The sequence below is a fragment of the Schistocerca cancellata genome, chromosome 2, assembly GCF_023864275.1.
Source record: "Schistocerca cancellata isolate TAMUIC-IGC-003103 chromosome 2, iqSchCanc2.1, whole genome shotgun sequence".
NCBI lineage: Eukaryota > Metazoa > Arthropoda > Insecta > Orthoptera > Acrididae > Schistocerca > Schistocerca cancellata.
The window spans coordinates 1,109,863,019-1,109,886,280 of NC_064627.1; the positions used below are offsets into that span (position 1 = coordinate 1,109,863,019).

The 23,262-nt window shown below is 41.7% G+C and overlaps 1 protein-coding gene across 1 annotated transcript in view; it reads right to left on the reverse strand.

Annotated features, from left to right (window-relative positions):
• The window catches only part of LOC126163129 (sialin-like), a 191,858-nt gene that overhangs the window by 36,498 nt on the left and 132,098 nt on the right, over window positions 1-23,262 (reverse strand). The window contains exon 8 of the mRNA XM_049920056.1: window positions 11,576-11,731. Coding sequence (XP_049776013.1) covers window positions 11,576-11,731 — 156 coding nt within the window. The remainder of the gene's footprint in view (window positions 1-11,575; window positions 11,732-23,262) is intronic.

A 23,262-nucleotide genomic window follows, 5' to 3' on the forward strand; every position in this document is an offset into this window, starting at 1 on the left:
GAAACTTCCTTTTGGTTTGAACATTTCTTCAGCAGCATTCATTCGCGGGCTAAATTCCATATTACCTGAGTTCTTAAAACGTCACATCACCTTATATGTGGACGATATTCTGATAGCAGAAGCCTCATGGGAACAACACAATCGCATCCTCAACAGCGTGTTACGTATTTTTGCAGAATCTGGAATTACAGTTAACTTGGAAAAGTCTGAATTCGGTAGGTCAAAGGTGAAGTTTTTGGGACATATTATTTCTTCTGAAGGCATTCAGCCGGATCCTGAAAAGTTAGAAGCAATCAGAGCCTTTCCAGTTCCAACCACAAAAAAACAAGTCCGCAGTTTTCTAGGTCTCGTAAATTTTTACCGTCGTTTTCTGAAGATGCAAATTCTTGTTACACCAAAACTTTGTTCTCTCACTGGAAAAAATACTATTTGGAACTGGGACGAACAAGCACAGTTGGAATTCAATTCTTTGAAAGAAGCGTTACTTCACGCGCCAATACTAGCTCATCCAGATCTGTCACAAGATTTCTGCCTTAGCACGGACTCTTCTAAAGTCGGTCTTGGTGCCCATTTATTTCAAGAAGCCACAGAAAATGACACTACTGTTCAGAAAACCATTGCTTTTGCTAGCCAAGTGCTAACAAAATCTGAAAAAAAATATTCCGTTACTGAATTAGAAGCTTTAGCTATCGTTCGGGCATTTAACAAATTCTGTTTCTTTCTTTCTGGTAAGCACGTAAAAGTATACAGTGATCATCGTGCATTACAATTTCTTATGTCTTCAAAATTAAATCATGACAGGTTAAGACGTTGGGCATTGTTTCTGCAAGAATTCCACTTTACAGTAGTCTACATTCCCGGCAAGGAGAACATTGTTGCGGACGCACTGTCACGCGCACCGGCTGGGCTTGAGAAAAGTAACACAGAAGGCAACCTCGAGAAAAATTTCAGTATTCTTTACATTCAGAAAGTCGCCTTTGAAAACTTCATCACCACATCTTTAAAGGACATTGTTCATGAACAAGATAAAGATCCGATTTGGAAAGACATCAAAAGTAAATGGCATGAAAAGACACACACACAGATTCGGCATTATTATTTGGTGAGAAACAACATACTGTTCAAACGCTGCACTGTTGATGACAAGCTATGGGTTCTTTGTATTCCAGATGATTTTATTAATAAGCTCATTTGGTACATTCATCTCAGCTACGCACATTTTGGCCCACGAAAATGTTATCATATTCTTCGAACAACTTGTTATTTTAACAATATGGAAAAGCGAATTCGAAGAGTCTTGTCTATTTGTAAACTTTGTCAAAAGGCGAAACCATCTACTATCTCACATCGTGCTCCGTTGTTTCCTATTATTCCTTCTAAATTAAAAGAATTTGCTGCTGTTGATCTCTTGGGACCCCTTTTCAGAACATCGAATGGATTTTCGTACGTTCTAGTCGCTGTTGAACTTACTTCAAAATTTGTTTCTTTCACTCCGTTACGTAAAGCCACTGGACGGTTTGGTCACGCATGCTTCGGAATCATAAAATCAAACCTGTTTTTATGTCATTGTACTCACCACATTGTAACCCGTTTGAACGGATTATGAAAGAAATCAATAAGCTTTGCAGACTTTATTGTCACAGAAAGCATCAGCATTGGGACAGATATTTACACTTATTTCAAAACGTGCTGAATGAAATGCCTCATGACTCCACTGCTTTACCACCTACTCTTGTACTGAAGAATGAAGAACCACCGAACAGAATCAGAGAGCTTGTACCTTTCCCTAATACACATAAACTTCGACACAAAGACATAATTGATTTGGCTCTTAAAAATATAAAATCTGCAGCAGACAAAAGGAGAAAACTACACGGTAAAGCAAATGCAAAGAAATTGTATATTGGTCAGAAAGTTCTCATTAAAGCTCATTCATTGTCACATAAGAAGAAACACTTGAGTCACAAATTCTTTCTAATTTACAATGGACCTTACAGAATCCGACGTATACCACATGATAATTGCGTTGAAGTTGAAACTCTGCGTACTAGGAAGAGTAAAGGCTTACACCACATTTCACATGTAAAACCGTTTATTGAAAAATAATCTGCTTTTTAACTTTGTCTTTGCCATAAAACGTTTTGCTTCACATTTCTAGTATGCATTGTCACACTTAGAAACTGTTATCATGCAACTATGTTTTGAAGTTAACTATCCAGTCTAGAACCTAGGGTACATATTTAGACAGAATTACCACTGCATTGTGATAGTGAACAGAGGACACAGTGTTACTGTGTGTGTACATTCTTGCTTGTTAGTTGCACGATCGCGCAACGACTATGAGGCTCACATACTTGGAACATATACCGGCACTGCTAATGAGATTTTCATGCAACATTTTGGTTTGCTTGAGAGTGGATTCTGGATTTGAGGTGCTTTCTGTGAAATGCCAGATGACACAGTGGTTGGTTTATGTGACAGCTACACGATTATATCACGACACTACTAATGAGTGACAATTTACGATGTTGCTTTTGCGGTGTTTCTGTTTCATATCTGCACAGTTTTTCTGAATTATTCTGGAATGTAAAACATGTTTTAGTAGTAACTTTTGTCGTATAGCTACAATGAGACAGCCTTTTCCGTAGCACAACAATACGTCACAGCACAGTAATTTCTTCATCACAATAATAAGCGTAATAACTAAGATATCTATACGCAAAGCATTTCACTTTTGTTTATCATGAGGTAAGTACATTGACTTCTACAGAACTTAGCTTTCGGAGGACAATAACTACGACACTTCCACAGAGATTATCTTACAACAAGATGCACATTTAGCGCTACAGGACACGCATTTGAGTGCTTAATTTTGTACTTAAACCATTTATTTTTCAAGATTTTTGAAATACAAAGAAAGTTTTCTGTGATACATTTCATTCTATTGCTGTAATCTGTAACACCTGAGGGTATAATTACATTAATCCTCAGGGGGGTACACGCCTACTTTGTGTACCATGTGTTTGGCAAGCACAAGGAGCCGTAGCTAAAATGGTATTTGCTTATACAACTTTACACATCGGTACCATATTTCTCTAACACATAATTACATAGCTATCTGATTATTTAACTGAGAGAGACAAACTTTTTATTACGTCAGTGACACATGTTTACGCAATTACAGAGTTGGATTACTTCACACTTACGAAATTGTATTTTGTCTGTACTGTGTGAACTGTTCATATTTTTTCGGACCCATTGTGATACTATGAGAGCTTTGAATGATGTATTCGGTATGAGACCACGATTTTTAACGTAAGTTTGAGGTAGATGACACTACTGAAATGAGCAGAGAATTTTCTTTAGGTTTTGAAATTATTGCAGAAAGCTACGACGTTTTTGAGATTTGACTGAGGTGTTATGATGTTATTTTTACGGCGACGATGTGTATTATGCTGTTGAGGTATGTTTATGATCAATAAGCCGATGTTATATGAGGAATTTGATTATGCTACATACTTATTAAGATGAAATATTGAAAAAGTGTCGACGAATATGTATATGTGTAGTAAGGTAAGGAGTAATGAATAGTGGTTAGGGACTCTGATTTATGAAAAGGATGTTGGAAACCAAGAAACGTACTTTAAGAGTTATGAAATGTATGTAAATGTGTGAATGTATCACAAGGCCGACGAAAATTTTTTGGACACTGTTATATCAATAGCATTTGGTTTCTACAGATTTGTAACGCAAATTCTTGACCTGTGAAATATTTTTATATTAGACTGTCACTGTAGCGGAAACTGCTGTCATAAATATTTCCGTAAGAAAGTTCAGTGACCACCTGCACGTAATGCGTCGTGGGCACCCAGCTGTGCGACAGACGCCCAGAAAAAAAGCCTTTCAGAGGCACAGGTAGAAAAGAAAAAAAAGGGAGGCCATTATCCTCGTTTTTGACATACCTTTGTAGAAAGCACCGCAAATACGACACGCTTACATCTGCACACCTGATTATGACAAGCGTCTTTCTCTAGAATTGAGGGAATTTTTACTGTGTTATGAAATGCCATATGGCTAATGAATGATGTTTCATGCTGTCCTTTGTACATATTTGCTCATTTTCTTTAATATCTAGTTCCTAGCTGCACTGCAGCATTGGTTAAAATAAAATTTAATATATGTACTAATATAGTTATTTTATGCCTACAGATCCAGTCAATAAGAAATTTATGATCTACTTCCAAGAAAACGAGGGCACATAAATAGACATTTCCCTTCACAGGAATTGCATAAATAATTTCTTTACGATTTGGTAACTTATCTGCTAGTGTAAGTTCTCATGATCCATCACTCTAGTGTTAAGATGTGACATAGGTATTAAACATGCCCATTTTTACTGTAATATTTTGCTTGAGCTTTCTCATGTATAGATATAAGTTTTATATTTTTTATATTTTTTATATTTGCTGCTGCTGTTTGCCAGGCATAGTGCTACTGAATTTTAAATTGTGTTACTCTTCTAAGCTAGTTTTACTACTGTTTTATTTTTCTTGTTTGCTGCACAGTGCCTTATATTAGTTGTAGTACTGCAATTGCTTTGGCTATTTAAAATTTTTGTCCTTGATGTTTGTGTTAATTGTTTTATGCTGCTGCATTGCCTCGTCCCTTAGTTTAGCATCTGAGTTCAGTAGATTTAAGTTAGCTTAAGAGGGGGTAGCCTCTAAGAGAATGAGTTGCAATGAATTTGAAGAAATGCACTGAGAAGTTATACAGACAAAGTACAGGTATAGGTAGGATTTTCTTGGAAATAAATAATGAGGTAAGACATATGTGAAATAAATACAGAAAACATGCTTGGATAGGATTTTTTTGGTGGAAGCAAAGGTTGAAATAAGACGAAAGGTCTATGGAATGAAGTTTTGGGATGGACTGCAGTACCAAATGTTACACTGAAAACGAACCCTGTCCTTTCCTTTTGTGTTATCCCACTATGTGTTTGTGTACCCTTGTGTAGTTGTTTTCTTCCTGTCTCTGTGTAGTTATATAGAATTTTTTCTTCTTCTAATACTAAGCTATATTCACTAAGACAAGGAATACTGTTACCTCAAATATAATTGGCATTAATAATATGTTATTTACCTTTTAAAGATGCTTAGACATTATTTATTCTGTTTTGTTTTAATGCTCATGTGTGAAGTTGATGTTTCAATAATTATTCTGATCTCTTATGTATTTACTTATGTCATAATTCCTGTAACACTGATGTATATGTTATTTCTATTCTTTTGTAAAGCCTGTACTACAAATGTTATCTGTATTGTTATGTTTTTAATGATGTATTTTGTACCTTTGTAATTGTATTATCATGTTATAATATTGTAATTGACACCATTTAATCAAATTAAGTAACTTGTAAGCATTCATTTCACTGCACACATTTCTGTTGGTCATAGTAATGCACAATATGTGAGAAGTTGGCACTGATAGTGTTTGCACGTATGTTAATAATTCAGCAAGGGACTGGATAACAGCATTGCTGGTTCTAAGGACCATTCCAAAAACTTTGTGAGTGCACAAGTGGTGATTATGGACTTGCTATATTAACTGCAAGACTCTTCAATGGTGATTGTATACCCGCACAGTCACAACAGATGGCTGCTGGCCACCTCTACAAGGACTACAGTGCGTCTACACCTTTGCTGACTCACCAATACCATTATTTCTACAAGGACTGCAGTGGGTCTGCACCTCTGGTGGCCCACCAATACCACAATCTCTACCAGGACTACAGTGAGTCTACTCTGTGATGACCTACCTACCAATATTCATCAACTTCGACTGACTCTGCTGTGGGTTTGCTCTGTTGTGGCCCATTACCTGTCAGCATGTCAAGAGTCAGCACTGTCTTTCTGTTGGAAGGACAACACTACTTCTTCAAGACTGCATGGACATCCACTACTTCCGTGTGCATTGCCTTTTACTGCTCAGACTTTGATAAAAGAAACGGCAGTTTTACTGTGATGAATGATCAGGACTGTCTTTATGGACTGTGAGAAAATTTTAGCTTTTGACCAACATTGTATTAATAAGTGTGTGCATTTGATATCTTTGTTATTGTAATTATGAAAAATTTTATCATATCATTATTGGCCACTGCCCAAAACAATTTGAGCATGGGGGCTATGTAAGTAGGCTGTTTATGTTTTCTTTATGTAAGTAGGCTGTTTATGTTTTCTTATTGGCAACGTTACGTAGCGCTCTATATGAAAATCACTGGCTGTGCTGTGTGCAGTCTGTGGCTAGTTTGCATGGTTGTCTGCCATTGTAGTGTTGGGCAGCGGCAGCTGGATGTGAACAGCGCGTAGCGTTGCGCAGTTGGAGGTGAGCCGCCAGCAGTGGTGGATGTGGGGAGAGAGATGGCGGAGTTTTGAAATTGAACTGCTATATATATTATGATTATTAAGGTAAATACAGTGTTTGTTCTCTATTAAAATCTTTCATTTGCTAACTATCCCTATCAGTAGTTAGTGACTTCCGTAGTTTGAATCTTTTATTTAGCTGGCAGTAGTGGCGCTCGCTGTATTGCAGTAGTTCGAGTAACGAAGATTTTTGGTGAGGTAAGTGATTTGTGAAACGTATAGGTTAATGTTAGTCAAGGCCATTCCTTTGTAGGGATTTCTGAAAGTCAGATTGCGTTGCGCTAAAAAAATATTGTGTGTCAGTTTAAGCACAGTCGTGTATAAATGTTCTAAGGGGACGTTTCACAATGAGGTGACAAAAGCCATGGGATACCCCCTAATATCGTGAGCTTCGACCGTTCACTGTTTCCATTTTGCTTCTCTTTTCACAATTTAGCACACCTTCTTCCTGTTTTCAAGCTTGATCTGTGTTAAGCGTTTGACGACCTATCTAGTGGACCATTTTACCACGAAAACGTTGGGGAATTTCCCTTGTCAGACGGGCTGTAACGCCAGACAGACGTAGCGAATTGCAAGGAGCGGCAGTTTATCCTCAAGTAAATAAATCTAACTACTGACTATAGATAGGCGGAGAACATTATTACTGTTATATAATGCTATTGCCAATAAAATATCTGTTAGCAACCGACTGTAATAACGCAAGAAACAAGCAATAGACAAAGCAGAAGGCAGGAAGAGATTCATTGGACGAATCCTAAGGTCATACAGATTATTCACGACTGGAGTGGCATTCAAAACATTCGTTGCAAGATTTATTACTGCCCAACGCTATCTCTTATCACCGCTCAGCGTGTACCACCGGTGGCTCACGCTCTACTCTGCCAGATATGCTACCTGCAATACAGCAAGGTATGATGTGTTACCTACCAGTCAGGCGCAACGAACCGTTGTGAATACAATTTTGTGTGATTGTTTAGAGAGAGAGCTTACTGAGCAAATGAGACATCACACTATTTTATCCTGAAACTCTTCCACTGATTCGTGTTTGTATACAAAAACAACAATATGGAACTGTGGATCACTCTTAATGCAAAACACTTTTCTTATTTATTTATTCCCGAACTAGTTTGATTCTAAAACTTGTAGCATACTTATAAAACGTTGTAAAACATTATTACATATGTACTGTATGGTTTTAATTATTGTTTTCGCGAACAACAAGGTGGCGTAATGTTTTGGATTACGAACAAGGTGTGAAAGTTATGTTTTTCTTTGTCAAAAAGTAGGAGCAAGCCATCCAACGAACGTGAGTACACGACAGACTACGTAACAACCTAGTACACACAGTTGTATCCACAACACTGCCGCAATCCCAACTATATAACGCCGAGAGACGTAAGTTCACGTTCCGTATTTGTTTACTAGCAGCCACTCATAGAGTTGCAGATGACATGATGTATGCCGAGAAAAGAAGCAAGAAACACGGAAAATATGCCGGAAACAGCGGCAATAACCGTAAAACTATGCTGTGACGTATAGTAAATAAGATATTGTGAAATTACTCACAGAAAGCAATATTTTAAACCACACAGTACACATGTAATAATGTCTTACAATCTTTTATAAGTTTGCTATTTCTGCATGTTTTAGAATCAAAGAACCCGCTGATGAGGGCGATATTTGTCGCTGAAACTAGTTTAGAAATAAATAAATAAATGATACAAGTGTTTTGCATTAAGGTGGGTCCAGAATCTCATATTGTTGAGACATCTCATAATTTGTGATTACTCTAGTGTATAATTATTTTACGTGACCTGACTTTTTTTAAAAGAATGGACTTACGCCACTTTCGAAATAGTATGTAAACACATTACAGTAGCAGCCTAGGGCGTTTGAATGCGACAGCCCCCCACGGCGAGAAACAGGAAAACCAACACCATCGGATCAAGGGAAGCATGAACACGGGCCCTACCCCACAGCGGGAAACAAACCTCTCTATCCTGGCTGAACATGTTAAATTAAGAGAGCCTATTGTCCAGAAAGTCAACCACCCTATTTGTACTTCTGATTTACATACCGCGAAATGACTACGACTGGAAAAACAGAACTCATACAGAGGCTTATCGCAGTCGTTATTTCCATGCAGCATTCGTCAATGCTCCACTTTTCTTTTGATTCATCAGTCTCCCGAAAGGTTCGATGCCATCAGCGATTAATTTCTCTCGTGTGCTAACCTCTGCATCTCAGAGCAGCGGTTGTGCTCTACGTCGACAAATATTTACTGGATGTATTCCAATTTCTGTCTTCCCCTACAGTTATTACTCTCTACTGCACCCTCTAGAATCAAGAAAGTTATTTCCTGATGTCTTAACCCACGTTCAATCGTCCTGTCCCTCCTTATTGTCAGCGTATTCCATATATTCCCTTCTTCGCTGATTCTGCGGAGAACTTCCTCATTACTAACTAATCCACCTAATTTTCAACATTACATCTCAAACGCTTCGAGTCTCTTGTGTTCGGTTTTACATAGCCCAAGCTTCACTACAATGCAACGCTGTGCTCCAAACATACATTCACAGAAATTCCTTCCTCAAATTAAAGCCTATGTTTCGTACCAGTAGACTTCTCTTGGCCAGGAATTCTCTGCTTATCTGTGCTAGTCTGCTTTTAATGTCCTCCATGGTTCGTACGTCCTGTGTTGTTTACTTCTAAGGTAGCAGAATTCCTCAACTTCAACTTCACAGGTTTGGCGTTACGTTTATTCCTAATCTCACTTCTGTTATTACTCATTACTTTCGTGTCTCTTCGCTTAACTCTCAATTCATATTCTGTTATCATTAGACAGTACAGTCCACTGAATAGATTGTGTAATTCTTCTTCACCTTCCCTGAGCATAGCAATGTCATTACCGAATTTTATCACTGATATCCTTTCATCTGAATTTTAATACCACTATTGAAACTATTTTTTATGCACTTCGTTCCTGGCGTTACATTGTAATTACTCCCCTTTGATTCTTGTACATATTGTATATTATTGCTCTTTCCCTATAGTTTGCTTCTATTTTTGTCAGATTTTCGAGCGTCTTGAGCCATTTTACATTGTCCAACGCTTTATCCAGGTCCACAGATCCTATAAATGTATCTTGATTTTTATTCAGCCTTGCTTCCATTATCAACCGCAACGTCAGAACTGCCTGTCTGATGCCATTACCTTTACTAAAGCCAAAGTAATAGTCATCTAACACATCCTCAATTTTCTTTTCCATTTTTCTGTATATTAATCCTGTCAGGAGCTTAGAAGCATGAGCTGTCAGGCTGAGTGTGCGATAATTATTATGTCGGCTCTTGCCGTCTTGAAAATTCCCGAACTCTGACGGTATATCGCCAGACTCATACATTCTACACACCAACGTGAGTAATTGTTTTGTTGCCACTCTCCCCACTGATTTTAGAAATTCTGTGGAATGTTATCTATCTCTTCTGCCTCATTTGCTCTCAAGTCGTCCAAAACTCTTTTAAATTCTTATTCGAATACTGGATCCCCCATCTCTCCTTCTTATATCACATCAACAGATGATTCCTCCCCCTCACAGATGCCCTCAACGTACTCTTTCTACCAATGCGCTCTCGCTCTCTCCTTCGCATTTAACAGTGGACTTCTCATTGCACAACTTTTTCTTTTAATTTCACCGAATTTTCTTTTGACTTTTCTATATGCTGAGTCAGTCCTCCCTAAAGTCACTTCATTTCCGATTTCTTTACATTTTTCATGTAGCCATTTCACCTTAGCTTCCCTGCGCTTCCTATTTATTTTCTTCATAACTCACTTATATTGCTGTACTAATAAGCTAGTCTGAACATTTTTGTATTTTCTTCCTTCGTCGATCAGCTGAAGTATTTCTTCTGTTACCCATGGTTTCTTCACAGTTACCATCCCCGTACCTACGTTTTCCTATCCAGTTTCTGTGATTGCCCTTTTTAGAGATGTCCACTCCTCTTCAAGCGAATTGCCTAACTGCTTACTAAGCTATTCATAATCGATCTATCGCCGCAGAGAACTTCAACGTGTCCCTGCATTCCTTAGTACTTCCGCATCCCACTTTTTTGCGCGTTGGTTCTACCTGAATAGTTCCTTAAACTTCAGCCTACTCTTCATCATTACCAAATTATGATCTGAGTCTATATCTGCCCCTGGGTACGCCTTACAAACCAATATCTGATTCCGGGACCTCTGCCTGACCAAAATATAATCTAACAGAAATCTTTCCGTATCTTCCGGCCTTTTATAAGTATATCTTCTCCTTTTGTGGTTCGTGAACAGAGTATTGACTATTACCAGCTGAAAGTTTTACAAAACTTAATTAGTCTTCTTCCACTCTCATTCGTAGTACCAAATCCATAATCTCGCGTAACTCTTTTTTTCTACTCCTTCCCCTAAAACCGCAGTTCAGTCCCCTATGACTATTAGATTTTCATCTACGTTTACCTACTGAATTAGCCGTTCAGTATCCTCATATAGTCTCTCTATCAGTTCTTCTTAATCTTGCGACTTCGGCATGTATGTCTGAACTATTCTTTTCAGTGTTGGTTTTCTGTCGATTCTTTTGAGAACAAGCCTACTACTGATCTGTTCACACCCAAAAACCGACAGTTTATAATAGCTACAATTATTAATCTGACGTAAATACTGATGTAACATTGCTCAGTACATTGTCCTCAGTCTCCAATAGAAGTATCTTCCGTTGTACCTCAGACAACCTGTATAAAAGACCTGTGTGTGTGTGTGCGTGTGTGTGTGTGTGTGTGTGTGTGTGTGTGTGTGGATGTGAAGGAAGGGGAATTTAATGAGTTGGTAAAAGCTTGGAGTGCTAGGAGGGTAAGCAGATGATGGAAGCAAAACGGTGGGCGTTCGAGGATTAGAAAGCGGCGATAGGTCCTGAATGAGGCGGATATTCACATCTCTATAGAGTAAGCTTTACAGATGTGGAGAATGGGAGGAAAGCAAGAGATTGCAACACATTATAAGAAAGTATCTAGCATGGTACTGGTGGTGTTGCAGTCTTCGTGCGTATTCGGCAGCATCGATTAAGGGACGTTGCGCCAATGCATATACGGGCACTAATTTACTTTGTACATTAAAATTGAAAAGTTTACCTCCAAAGTTGGGGCTGAGATCGACATAAGTTGCAATGGGTCCAGCAGTCTCTGCTCCGGAAGCTGAGAGCGCTACTGTCAGACAGATGGCGGCCACAACGGAGCTGCAGCCGGAGAAGGCCAGACCCAGCATAAACAGCCCTTGGACGATGTTTGCTGGAAATAAAAGTCGTTATTGTAACCTGGAACAGAAGCAGGCTACTACTGAGAAACTTTCTCTTGCATACCCAGACTCAGTGGTACTACCTATTGTAAGTAGCCGGGCTGATATAATAGCAATACTGAGACGGTAGGTGATAGGAAAGGTTGTTACATGACGTGAGGTTTCCGTTGTTATGAAGGGCATTTATTTTTCCAAATTTTACGTTTACTGGAACTCTGGAGATAGTTGAAGTCAACTCGCTGCCTTAAGGCCAAGATCTCATACAAAATGGTCGAGAATTCGATTTATTATTGTACAGGGTGATTCAAAAAGAATACCACAACTTTAAAAATGTGTATTTAATGAAAGAAACATAATATAATCTTCTGTTATACATCATTACAAAGATTATTTAAAAAGGTTTTTTTTCACTCAAAAACAAGTTCAGAGATGTTCAATATGGCCCCCTCCAGACACTCGAGCAATATCAACCCGATACTCCAACTCGTTCCACACTCTCTGTAGCATATCAAGCGTAACAGTTTGGATAGCTGCTGTTATTTCTCGTTTCAAATAATCAATGGTGGCTGGGAGAGGTGGCCGAAAAACCATATCCTTAACATACCCCCATAAGAAAAAATCGCAGGGGGTAAGATCAGGGCTTCTTGGAGGCCAGTGACGAAGTGCTCTGTCACGGGCTGCCTGGCGGCCGATCCATCGCCTCGGGTAGTTGACGTTCAGGTAGTTACGGACAGATAAGTGCCAATGTGGTGGCGCTCCATCCTGCTCAAATATGAATTGTTGTGCTTCTTGTTCGAGCTGAGGGAACAGCCAATTCTCTAACATCTCCAGATACTGTAGTCCAGTTACAGTAGCACCTTCGAAGAAAAAGGGACCAAAAACTTTATTGGCTGAAATGGCACAGAAAACGTTCACCTTAGGCGAGTCACGTTCATACTGAGTTGTTTCCCGCGGATTCTCAGTGCCCCATATACAGACATTGTGACGGTTGACTTTCCCGTTAGTGTGGAAAGTTGCTTCATCACTAAACACAATCTTTGAAACGAAAGATTCATCTGTTTCCATTTGAGCAAGGATAAAATCACAGAAATCGATTCTTTTAATCTTATCAGCTGCAGACAGTGCTTGAACCAATTTCAGACGATAAGGTTTCATAACTAACCTTTTTCGTAGGACTCTCCATACAGTTGATTGTGGAATTTGCAGCTCTCTGCTAGCTCTGCGAGTCGATTTTCCTGGGCTGCGAACAAATGCTTGCTGGATGCGTGCTACATTTTCATCACTCGTTCTCGGCCGTCCAGAACTTTTCCCTTTGCACAAACACCCATTCTCTGTAAACTGTTTATACCAACGTTTAATACACCACCTATCAGGAGGTTTAACACCATACTTCGTTCGAAATGCACGCTGAACAACTGTCGCCGATTCACTTCTGCCGTACTCAATAACACAAAAAGCTATCTGTTGAGCGGTCGCCATCTTAGCATCAACTGACGCTGACGCCTAGTCAACAGCGCCTCAAGCGAACAAATGTACAACTAAATGAAACTTTATAGCTCCCTTAATTCGCCGACAGATAGTGCTTAGCTCTGCCTTTTGTCGTTGCAGAGTTTTAAATTCCTAAAGTTGTGGTATTCTTTTTGAATCACCCTGTATCTTTTGAACGGTTTATGTGTCTAGAATGTTGCGACGAAAAGGTTCTCATCCGTACTTTACAGAAGTTTCTACAGCCCATTGTTCGAAGCACTGTCACGGCAACCCGCGGAACGCTCTCAGCTGCAGGCGCCCAGCACAGCTGAAATACTTTTCGTGACGTGACGTACGTCGACAAAATGATTTGTATTGCAGTATGCATGCAACCATATTCTCCGTAAAAGCTGACAAACAATGTGCGCAGGCTGCCGGGCGCTTCACATCCATCTCAGCCACGTTGGCTTTTCTCTCCAAGAAGAACGAGGGAATTGCTCTCCAGGAAAAATACGAGTGAGAGGAAGGGTTCATATACGGTCCTGGAATTGCAGACTAAACGTAAATAACGAAAACATTTTTCTTTGGTCATATTTTGGTCAAAATTAATCAGAGCACAATTTTTGATCTGCCATATTACATTAACCATTTTTAATTTTGAGCCTAACTTCAGATTCCCAATACTAAAATACTAACAGCCGTTTTTTTGGTTTCATTTGTTAGGTAACTAGTTTCGGAGTTACATTAAGCCATCTTCAGGCCTGAATATATCGAGTGGTTTCTAACACGAGGGTTACTTGATACATGCAGGCCTGAAGATGGCATAATGTAATGGCGAAACTGGTTGCCAAACAAATAAAAGCAAAATAATGGATGTTGGTATTTTATTATTGGAAATCGACAAGCCGAAGTCCCGCACTCCGGACATAGGATAGAGTAACATTTATTTAACTTCAGATTTGTGTTCAGCGACATCAAAAATATATAACAACATATAGTTTCAAGCAAATGGAACTTATAATACACATAAAAGTCTTTACTGGAGAAACGATTTTTCAAAACGGCGTGCAGCGTAAAATAAAAACGATTCATTCTATTAACTTCAACCTTTCAGCCCCGAAAAGCAAACAGTTTCCTTGGGAGCTTATACCTATGATATATGAAATTCGTTAATACTCGTATTAACTATTTTTTGTAAAGGCATAAAGAGTGAAAAAAGCCCAAAAACCAAGCTCGAAGTTTGAGTTAGCACCATATCGCTAAATCTAAGGTTGTTTCATTGTTGTTAGGTATAAACTCCCATAAATTTAGTGAAGTATAGACTGACGTTATCCATTTTTGATTTCAGATAACTCCTGAGAGGCTGCACTGCAAGCAGTCTGCGTACTTCAGAATTGGCAGGTCCTTGATCAAACCACAATTACGGGCACCATTTTTGTATTGTAAATTTAAAATAAAGTTCAAAGTATAATCAGTTATAATCTCCAAATATATCCTTTGTATGTATTTTCATTGTTTCGAAAAAAATTCCAAACTTCGTCTATCTTTAGCTCAATTGAGAGAAAACCTGGCCTTAAGCAGCGCTGCACAGTAAGACAGCAGGTAGTGGGAAAGTGGTTCGCAGCGAGGCAGATGTAACAAGTGGTCCATATGACGCTATGGTGAATCACGAGAGTAGGTAGAGGAAAGCAAGCCCTGAGGACAGAAATTACTCGGCAGTAAGCACTTAGGGGAACCACTACTGTTCTGCCGCGAAACGCTGATTTTACTTTATTAAAAATTAATGATTAAAATCCTCCTTTGGCATAACTGGTACTAGGAGAAGCATACAGGTCATCAGAACTTGAATACAACAATAACGCTGTGCAGTAAACGAGTAAATTCAGTACACAGATGGATATAGTTAATTTGCCGAATACGTGCGAAGAGATACGAAGTGTTGCGATGTAAGCACGAGATTTCTGCTGCGTACCAAACTCGTCAGCCAGTGTTTTTTTATGGTCGACTTTACCGTGGTCTCGGATTCTGTTAACATTTTTAAGGGGCACCGTTTTATGATACTAAAACGTTGCTAATTTTTTCACGGGTTGCAAATAAACTCATCGTAATGGCATCCCAGGACTTATTTCATATAAATTAGCTACCAGTACCATTACTTAGAATCACAGTCTCCTGCCTGCATCTTCTGAAGAATCCAATGCGATGCAAGGGACATCTTCGAGAGATTCACAGAGAACAGACATGATGAAATCCTAAGCGCCGATTCACTAAGATAACCCATGAAAGGGTCATCTTAAGTAGCGCAGTCTCCGGTTGGAAAGCTTGATTAGTATACCGTGTGTTGCCTATACCAATTTTTAGGGAACTGTAGCTGAACTGAGAAACATGTATGGAGGTTTGAAACCGTGAGAGGAGTTTGCAGCGATATGGCCTGTACAACGTACCTGAAGTTTCAGCACAGGCTTCTGTTTCCGTCATGGCACTCCAGAGGGAGTGAATGGATACTATTGTACCGATTAAAGTAACACAAGTGCGGTAAAGTCAACTTCCTTCTGGAATTTTTCCTTCTCAGGCCTACGTTGTTCACATGCTACTGATACATAAATCTGAATCTCTGTCATAGTCAAACCACGTGAGACTGTCCATCGCTTGCTCGCGAGCATAACCAAGAATTTCCTGATTCGGTCAACGTGGCGCAGCAGATGTATACGAACGTAGGTTTATAGCAAGGCCGAATTGTCTCAAACTGTGCACTACATGTATCGTTTGCACTATTGCATGGCACATACGTACACGCACCACCAAATAACTAGGTTTTTACCACTCAATTAAACTTTTTACACTACTGGCCATTAAAATAGCTACTCCACACAGATGACGTGCTACGGACGCAAAATTTAACAGACAGGAAAAAGATGCTGTGATATGCTAATGATTAGCTTTTCAGAGCATTCACACAAGGTTGGCACTGGTGGCGACACCTACGTGTTGACATGAGGAAAGTTATTGTGATGCCTCGTGTAAGGAGGAGAAATGCGTACCATCACGTTTCCGACTTTGACAAAGGTCGGATTGTAGCCTATCGCGATTGCGGTTTATCGTATCGCGACGTTGCTGCTCTCGTTATTCGAACTCCAGTGACTGTTAGCAAAATATGGAATCGGTGGGTTCGGGAGGGTATACGGAACGCCGTGCTGGATCCCAATGGCCTCGTATCACTAGCAGTCGAGATGACAGGCATCTTATCCGCATGGCTGTAACGGGTCGTGCAGCCACGTCTCGATCCTTGAGTCAACAGATGGGGACGTTTGCAAGACAACAACAATCTGCACGAACAGTTCGACGACGTTTACAGCAGCATGGACTATCAGCTCGGAGACCATGGCTGCGTTTACCCTTGATGCTGCATCACAGACAGGAGCGCCTGCGATGGTGTACTCAACGACGAACCTGGGTGCACGAATGGCAAAACGTCATTTTTTCGGAAGGATCCAGGTTCTGTTTACAGCATCATGATGGTCGCATCGCGGTGAACTCACATTGGAAGCGTGTATTCGTGATCGCCATACTGGCGTATCACCCGGCGTGATGGTATGGAGTGCCATTGGTTACACGTCTCGGTCACCTCCCGTTCGCACTGACGACGCTTTGAACAGTGAACGTAACATTTCAGATGTGTTACGACCCGTGGCTCTACCCTTCACGCGATCCCTGCGAAACCCTGCATTTCAGCAGGATAATGCACGACCGCATGTTGCAGGTCCTTTACGGGTCTTTCTGGATACAGAAAATGTTCGACTGCTGCCCTGGCCAGCACATTCTCCAGATCTCTCACCAATTGAAAACGTCCTGTCAATGGTGGCCGTGCAACTGGCTCGTGACCATACGCCAGTCACTACTCTTAATGTTGAAGCTGCATGGGTAGCTGTACCTGTACATGCCATCCAAGCTCTGTTTGACTCAATGCCCAGGCGAATCAAGGCCATTATTACGGCGAGAGGTGGTTGTTCTGGGTACTGATTTCTCAGGATCTATGCACCCAAATTGCGTGAAAATGTAATCACATGTCAGTTCTAGTATAATATCGTTGTCCAATGAATACCCGTTTATCATCTGCATTTCTTCTTGGTGTAGCAATTATAATGGCCAGTAATGTAACTTCACGTCCAACTCCGTGCTCCGATGAACAATCCAGGCTTCCATGACACTGGCTCGGGGAATCCCAACATTCACTCTTTTCGCGGCAACTGCAACCAGTTACCCGCTAAAGCAACAAACGTGACACTAACTACAAACTGTCATACCTACAACGATATGTTGCATACACTACGGATATTTTCGATGTTTAATACATATTCCAGCACTTGTGTGGTGGGACGTGGGCACCAGCTCGGTATTTACCTAGTTATATGTGGGAAACCGCCTAAAATTCTCATGCAAGCTGGCCAGCTCACCCAGTTTAGGCTCGCTGCCCGAATCTCGTAAACGAGCTCGGCTATAAGGGCAGATTTTAGCAGGCGCGTTCCAAAAGCAGTAAGGCGTTTTGTGAAATGCGTGACAGAGAGCTACATTAATTATCTTTTATTACAACCAGTTTCGCTATTTTACCATACTCTCGCTATGAAAACACTAATATTATTCGGCTGTCACCTCAATTATTGACACAGAAAACATTAATACGTATAAAATCTTCACAATTACGCACATGCAAAAGGCAATAAGTGTTTTACGACTGAGCAGGATGTGACTCATTAGTTTAGCAGATAACAAGTATCTCCTGTTCTAATGGTCACACCCTCCTCTGTGTTGAAACATTTGTTGCCTTTCTATGTAGCTACGATGAACGTACACGGGTGGTCAGAAAATGTCTGACACGCTTGTAGGGATGTTGTAGGGCAGGATGTACCGAGACATAAATATTAAGAAAAAACTTGGATACGTTGCGCCGTTTATTTAACATTGAAATTATCCAATCAGGGAATCGTGCGCTCGCATTGAAGCGTCCTGGGAGGGGCGGTGCTGGCCAACGACTGCTTCATTTGGTTAGATGAAACTTGAATTTTCTCACGCGACGAGCTGACTGGCTAACTTCAATGCTAAATAACTCGGAAACGGCGCAACGTATTGATTTTTTTCTTAACATTTATGCGTCAGTACAACCTGCCTTGCAACATCCCAACAAGCGGTTCAGACATTTTCTGACCGCCCTGTATATATAATATGGTTTTCCATGTCACTAACAGATATGACACGTGAGTAATATTAATCTTTTAACACGGAGAAGGTGGTGGAATAACGAACATGGAAACCGGTCGTAATAAAAGATTGTTAATACAGCTCTGTGTCATGCATTAAAAAAAAGAATATTGCACTTTTCTGAGTTAATCGTCTTGATACCCGTCTAAGTGAACCAGTACCAATTTTCTCCTATGCGAACCTCTTTATCTCAGATTAGTATCAAACGAGCAGTCACACATCTGGTTATTCGCTCCTTTCTTTTTTCTCTTCTTCCTCAACAACAACAAAAAACTAACTACCTTACCATCAGTCCCACAAAAAACACACCCAAACTCCATTCGGTATTACTTCACTTCTCATGACGTTACTCATCCATCCATCTATAACGTCATCAAGGAATATACACGCATTCCACCAGTTCACTACCTGTACACAGCCACCACCATATTCACCAACAAATGTCTTAGATTTCTGTGTCCACACTTAATAATTTCCAATGTTTTAAAACACTTTTTTCCTTTTTTGAAAAAATCATACGGCTTTAAGAGTATTGAAATGACAGCAACGAAAAAAATAGATAGTGACACATTACAAACCGGGCATCTTACTAGCAGCATTAGTGCTGATCGGTTACACATTAATGAACCACTATTTGGGACCGGAGTCGTGTCATTTCAATGGTAATAGAAGAAATCGCACATTCAGAAATCAGACAATCAGAGTACTCATGAGCAGATGGTCACTAATGCCGAAAGTACATGATGCGTCAAAGGAGAGAAGTAGGTAAACGGGAACTCCAAGATGACATCGCGACAGACAAAGCCGGAGCTAGGGGTTCGACTATGCCGGAGTAGATAATCGGTCTTAGTCTTTTTGATGTACGTATATCGGCATTCACCTTATCCAATCAGGAATTTACCGAAAATGTAAATCACGTAAGTAAGTCCTGTGCCTTAATCACTAAAATATCTTCTTCCTTCTCTTTTGTATCCGTCCAACACTGGCGCACGGTTGGCATGTTATTATGGGATTTGGTATGGTTAATGTAAACGGTGTCCTGATGCCCTTCCTGTCAAAACCACATTACCCCCCTTACCCACCCACCCCCCTTTCCCGTTGTGTAAGTCAAACTACGATTATGGGTATGTTGCTCGACAGCGGCTACTATCCGTATCATCTGAAGCGAGTGCAACAATTATCAGCAGCGCATTGCCATCTACAGAAAGGATTTTGTGATGGTTTTTGCACCAAACCCTCACAATTATGTGATTTCTGTCATCAGTCCTCTTTCGCGACAAAGCAACCGTTACCAGAACTGGCATCACCAGTCTGCAGAAGCCTCATCTGTGGGCTACAAGCAATCTTTGTGGAATGGTTGAGGCGTCTCATCAGCATCGGTTCAGCATCAACGTGTGGGCGGGGATTCTTGAGCCGTTTATTATTCCACAACACCACGACGGAGGAACGTAGCTGGACTTACTGACGGAGCGCCACCCCACTTCCGCATTACAGTTCGCCGACACCTTAACAACACCTCTCCTGGACGTTGGATAGGCGCCCTGTATCATGGCCTGCTAGCTCACCGGACTTAAACACCCTGTATTTACACCTCTGGGGGCATCTGGAAAGCGTTGTGTATGCTGACCCAATACCTGACGTGCAGACCCTTCAACCGCGTGTTCACGTCGCCTGTGACGCTATTCCGAGCGAGGCCGGAATGTGCGAAAGGGTGCGATGATTCATGATACGATGTATTCCATGGAGGCCACTTTGAACATCTCTCCTGACGTAGGTGCGATGCAGTTCCGCACTGTGTTCCGGAACGATTTGTTGTCGCTGTACGCACACCGTCCATTTCCGGACATATGTTAATTAGGACCCTTTTTCCTCCATTTCTCGTCAGGAAGCCGTCTCTGCAGTTTGTCGGTTTTAATAATGTTCACCCTGTGTAAGAAGGGTAACTGAGAGATTACGTAAAATTACAAACCTATATCCCTAACATCGGTACGCTGCAGAATCCTTGAAAGTATTCTATCTTTGAGTATAATAAATTTCCTAGAGAGAGAAAAGTTTCTGTCCACAAATCAGCACGGATTTCGGAAATTTCGCTCATGTGAAAATCAACTTGCCCTTTTCTCGCACAATACCACGTAAACCATGGATGAAGAGCAACACACAAATTCCATATTTCCAGCTTTCTGGAAAGCGTTTGACACAGTGTCACAGGCAGACTTTTAATGAACGTCCGAGCATACGGATTAGATTCCGAAAATACACGCCGGGAAATGGAAAAAAGAACACATTGACACCGGTGTGTCAGACCCACCATACTTGCTCCGGACACTGCGAGAGGGCTGTACAAGCTATGATCACACACACGGCACAGCGGACACACCAGGAACCGCGGTGTTGGCCGTCGAATGGCGCTAGCTGCGCAGCATTTGTGCACCGCCGCCGTCAGTGTCAGCCAGTTTGCCGTGGCATACGGAGCTCCATCGCAGTCGCATGCCGCGACAGCTTGGACGTGAACCGTATGTGCAGCTGACGGACTTTGAGCGAGGGCGTATAGTGGGCATGCGGGAGGCCGGGTGGACGTACCGCCCAATTGCTCAACACGTGGGGCGTGAGGTCTCCACAGTACATCGATGTTGTCGCCAGTGGTCGGCGGAAGGTGCACGTGCCCGTCGACCTGGGACCGGACCGCAGCGACGCACGGATGCACGCCAAGACCGTAGGATCCTACGCAGTGCCGTAGGGGACCACACCGCCACTTCCCAGCAAATTAGGGACACTGTTGCTCCTGGGGTATCGGCGAGAACCATTCGCAACCGTCTCCATGAAGCTGGGCTACGGTCCCGCACACCGTTAGGCCGTCTTCCGCTCACGCCCCAACATCGTGCAGCCCGCCTCCAGTGGTGTCGCGACAGGCGTGAATGGAGGGACGAATGGAGACGTGTCGTCTTCAGCGATGAGAGTCGCTTCTGCCTTGGTGCCAATGATGGTCGTATGCGTGTTTGGCGCCGTGCAGGTGAGCGCCACAATCAGGACTGCATACGACCGAGGCACACAGGGCCAACACCCGGCATCATGGTGTGGGGAGCGATCTCCTACACTGGCCGTACACCACTGGTGGTCGTCGAGGGGACACTGAATAGTGCACGGTACATCCAAACCGTCATCGAACCCATCGTTCTACCATTCCTAGACCGGCAAGGGAACTTGCTGTTCCAACAGGACAATGCACGTCCGCATGTATCCCGTGCCACCCAACGTGCTCTAGAAGGTGTAAGTCAACTACCCTGGCCAGCAAGATCTCCGGATCTGTCCCCCATTGAGCATGTTTGGGACTGGATGAAGCGTCGTCTCACGTGGTCTGCACGTCCAGCACGAACGCTGGTCCAACTGAGGCGCCAGGTGGAAATGGCATGGCAAGCCGTTCCACAGGACTACATCCAGCATCTCTACGATCGTCTCCATGGGAGAATAGCAGCCTGCATTGCTGCGAAAGGTGGATATACACTGTACTAGTGCCGACATTGTGCATGCTCTGTTGCCTGTGTCTATGTGCCTGTGGTTCTGTCAGTGTGATCATGTGATGTATCTGACCCCAGGAATGTGTCAATAAAGTTTCCCCTTCCTGGGACAATGAATTCACGGTGTTCTTATTTCAATTTCCAGGAGTGTATGTGAGGGGTTCGAAGACTACTTAAGCAGTAGAACCGAGTACGTTGTCCTCAACAGCGAGTGTTCGTCAGAGACAAGGGAAACGTCAGAAGTTCAGTGTGATAGGACTGCTGTTGTTCTCTATGCAGGATGCGTCACTAACTATTGCCACCAAGAATAAATATGAAAGTGTGATAGTAGCTGAAACGTTTGTGGGACAGACGTTCCATGGGACAACGGGGGCCGTAATATGACGTTGGTTTCTTGTTGCTAGGTGGGATCGCTTCAGAGATTTGAAGGTCAACTTTTCTTTTTTTTTATGGGATGCTACTTATTTTCTGATAGCGGCTATCGAGACGAATCCAATGATGTGTAACAGTAAGGTATTTGAAGGTCAGCGAAGGTCGAAAAGGTGGCATGAGCCTCCATTTACAGAAAATGTTCGAAGTGATGACCACTGGTATCAATGTAGTGCTGCAATTTTGTTATCATGGATTGAGTGGTATTCCTTATCACATTGACACTTACCGAAACATATGCTCTGACAATTCTCTCTCGCATATCTTCAGGTGTAGTTGGAACGTCTTTATAAACAATGTCTTTCAATCCCGACAAGAAAAAATCCAGAGGCGTCAAGTCTGGCGAACAAGCCGGCCACGATACATCTCCTCCGCGTCTAATCCAATGATTTGGGAATTGTTTCCACAACTCATTTCTAGCCATCAGCGAAAAATGTGTTGATACCGCATTCTGTTCCTTGTTCCAGAAGGTATTCCTTCCAATAACAAACATATTATCTCTTTGCAGGAATCTGACGTACATCCTACCATTAAGATTTACTTCGATGAAGTAGGGGCCTATAATTGTGTCCTTCAGCCGGCAGTCGTGGCCGAGCTGTTCTAGGCGCTTCAGTCCGGGACCGCTCTGCTGTTACGGTCGCAGATTCGAATGCTGCCTCGGGCATGGATGTTGGGGGTGTCCAGTTCTAAGTCTAGGGGACTGATGACCTCAGATGTTAAGTCCCATAGTGCTCAGAGCCATTTGAACAATTTTTTTTGAAATTGTGTCGTCCAGAATCCCTCACCATCCATTCACCGACCACGGGTTTTGGTATGCAGCTTGCTGCAGCCAACGTGGATTTTCAATTGCCCAATAA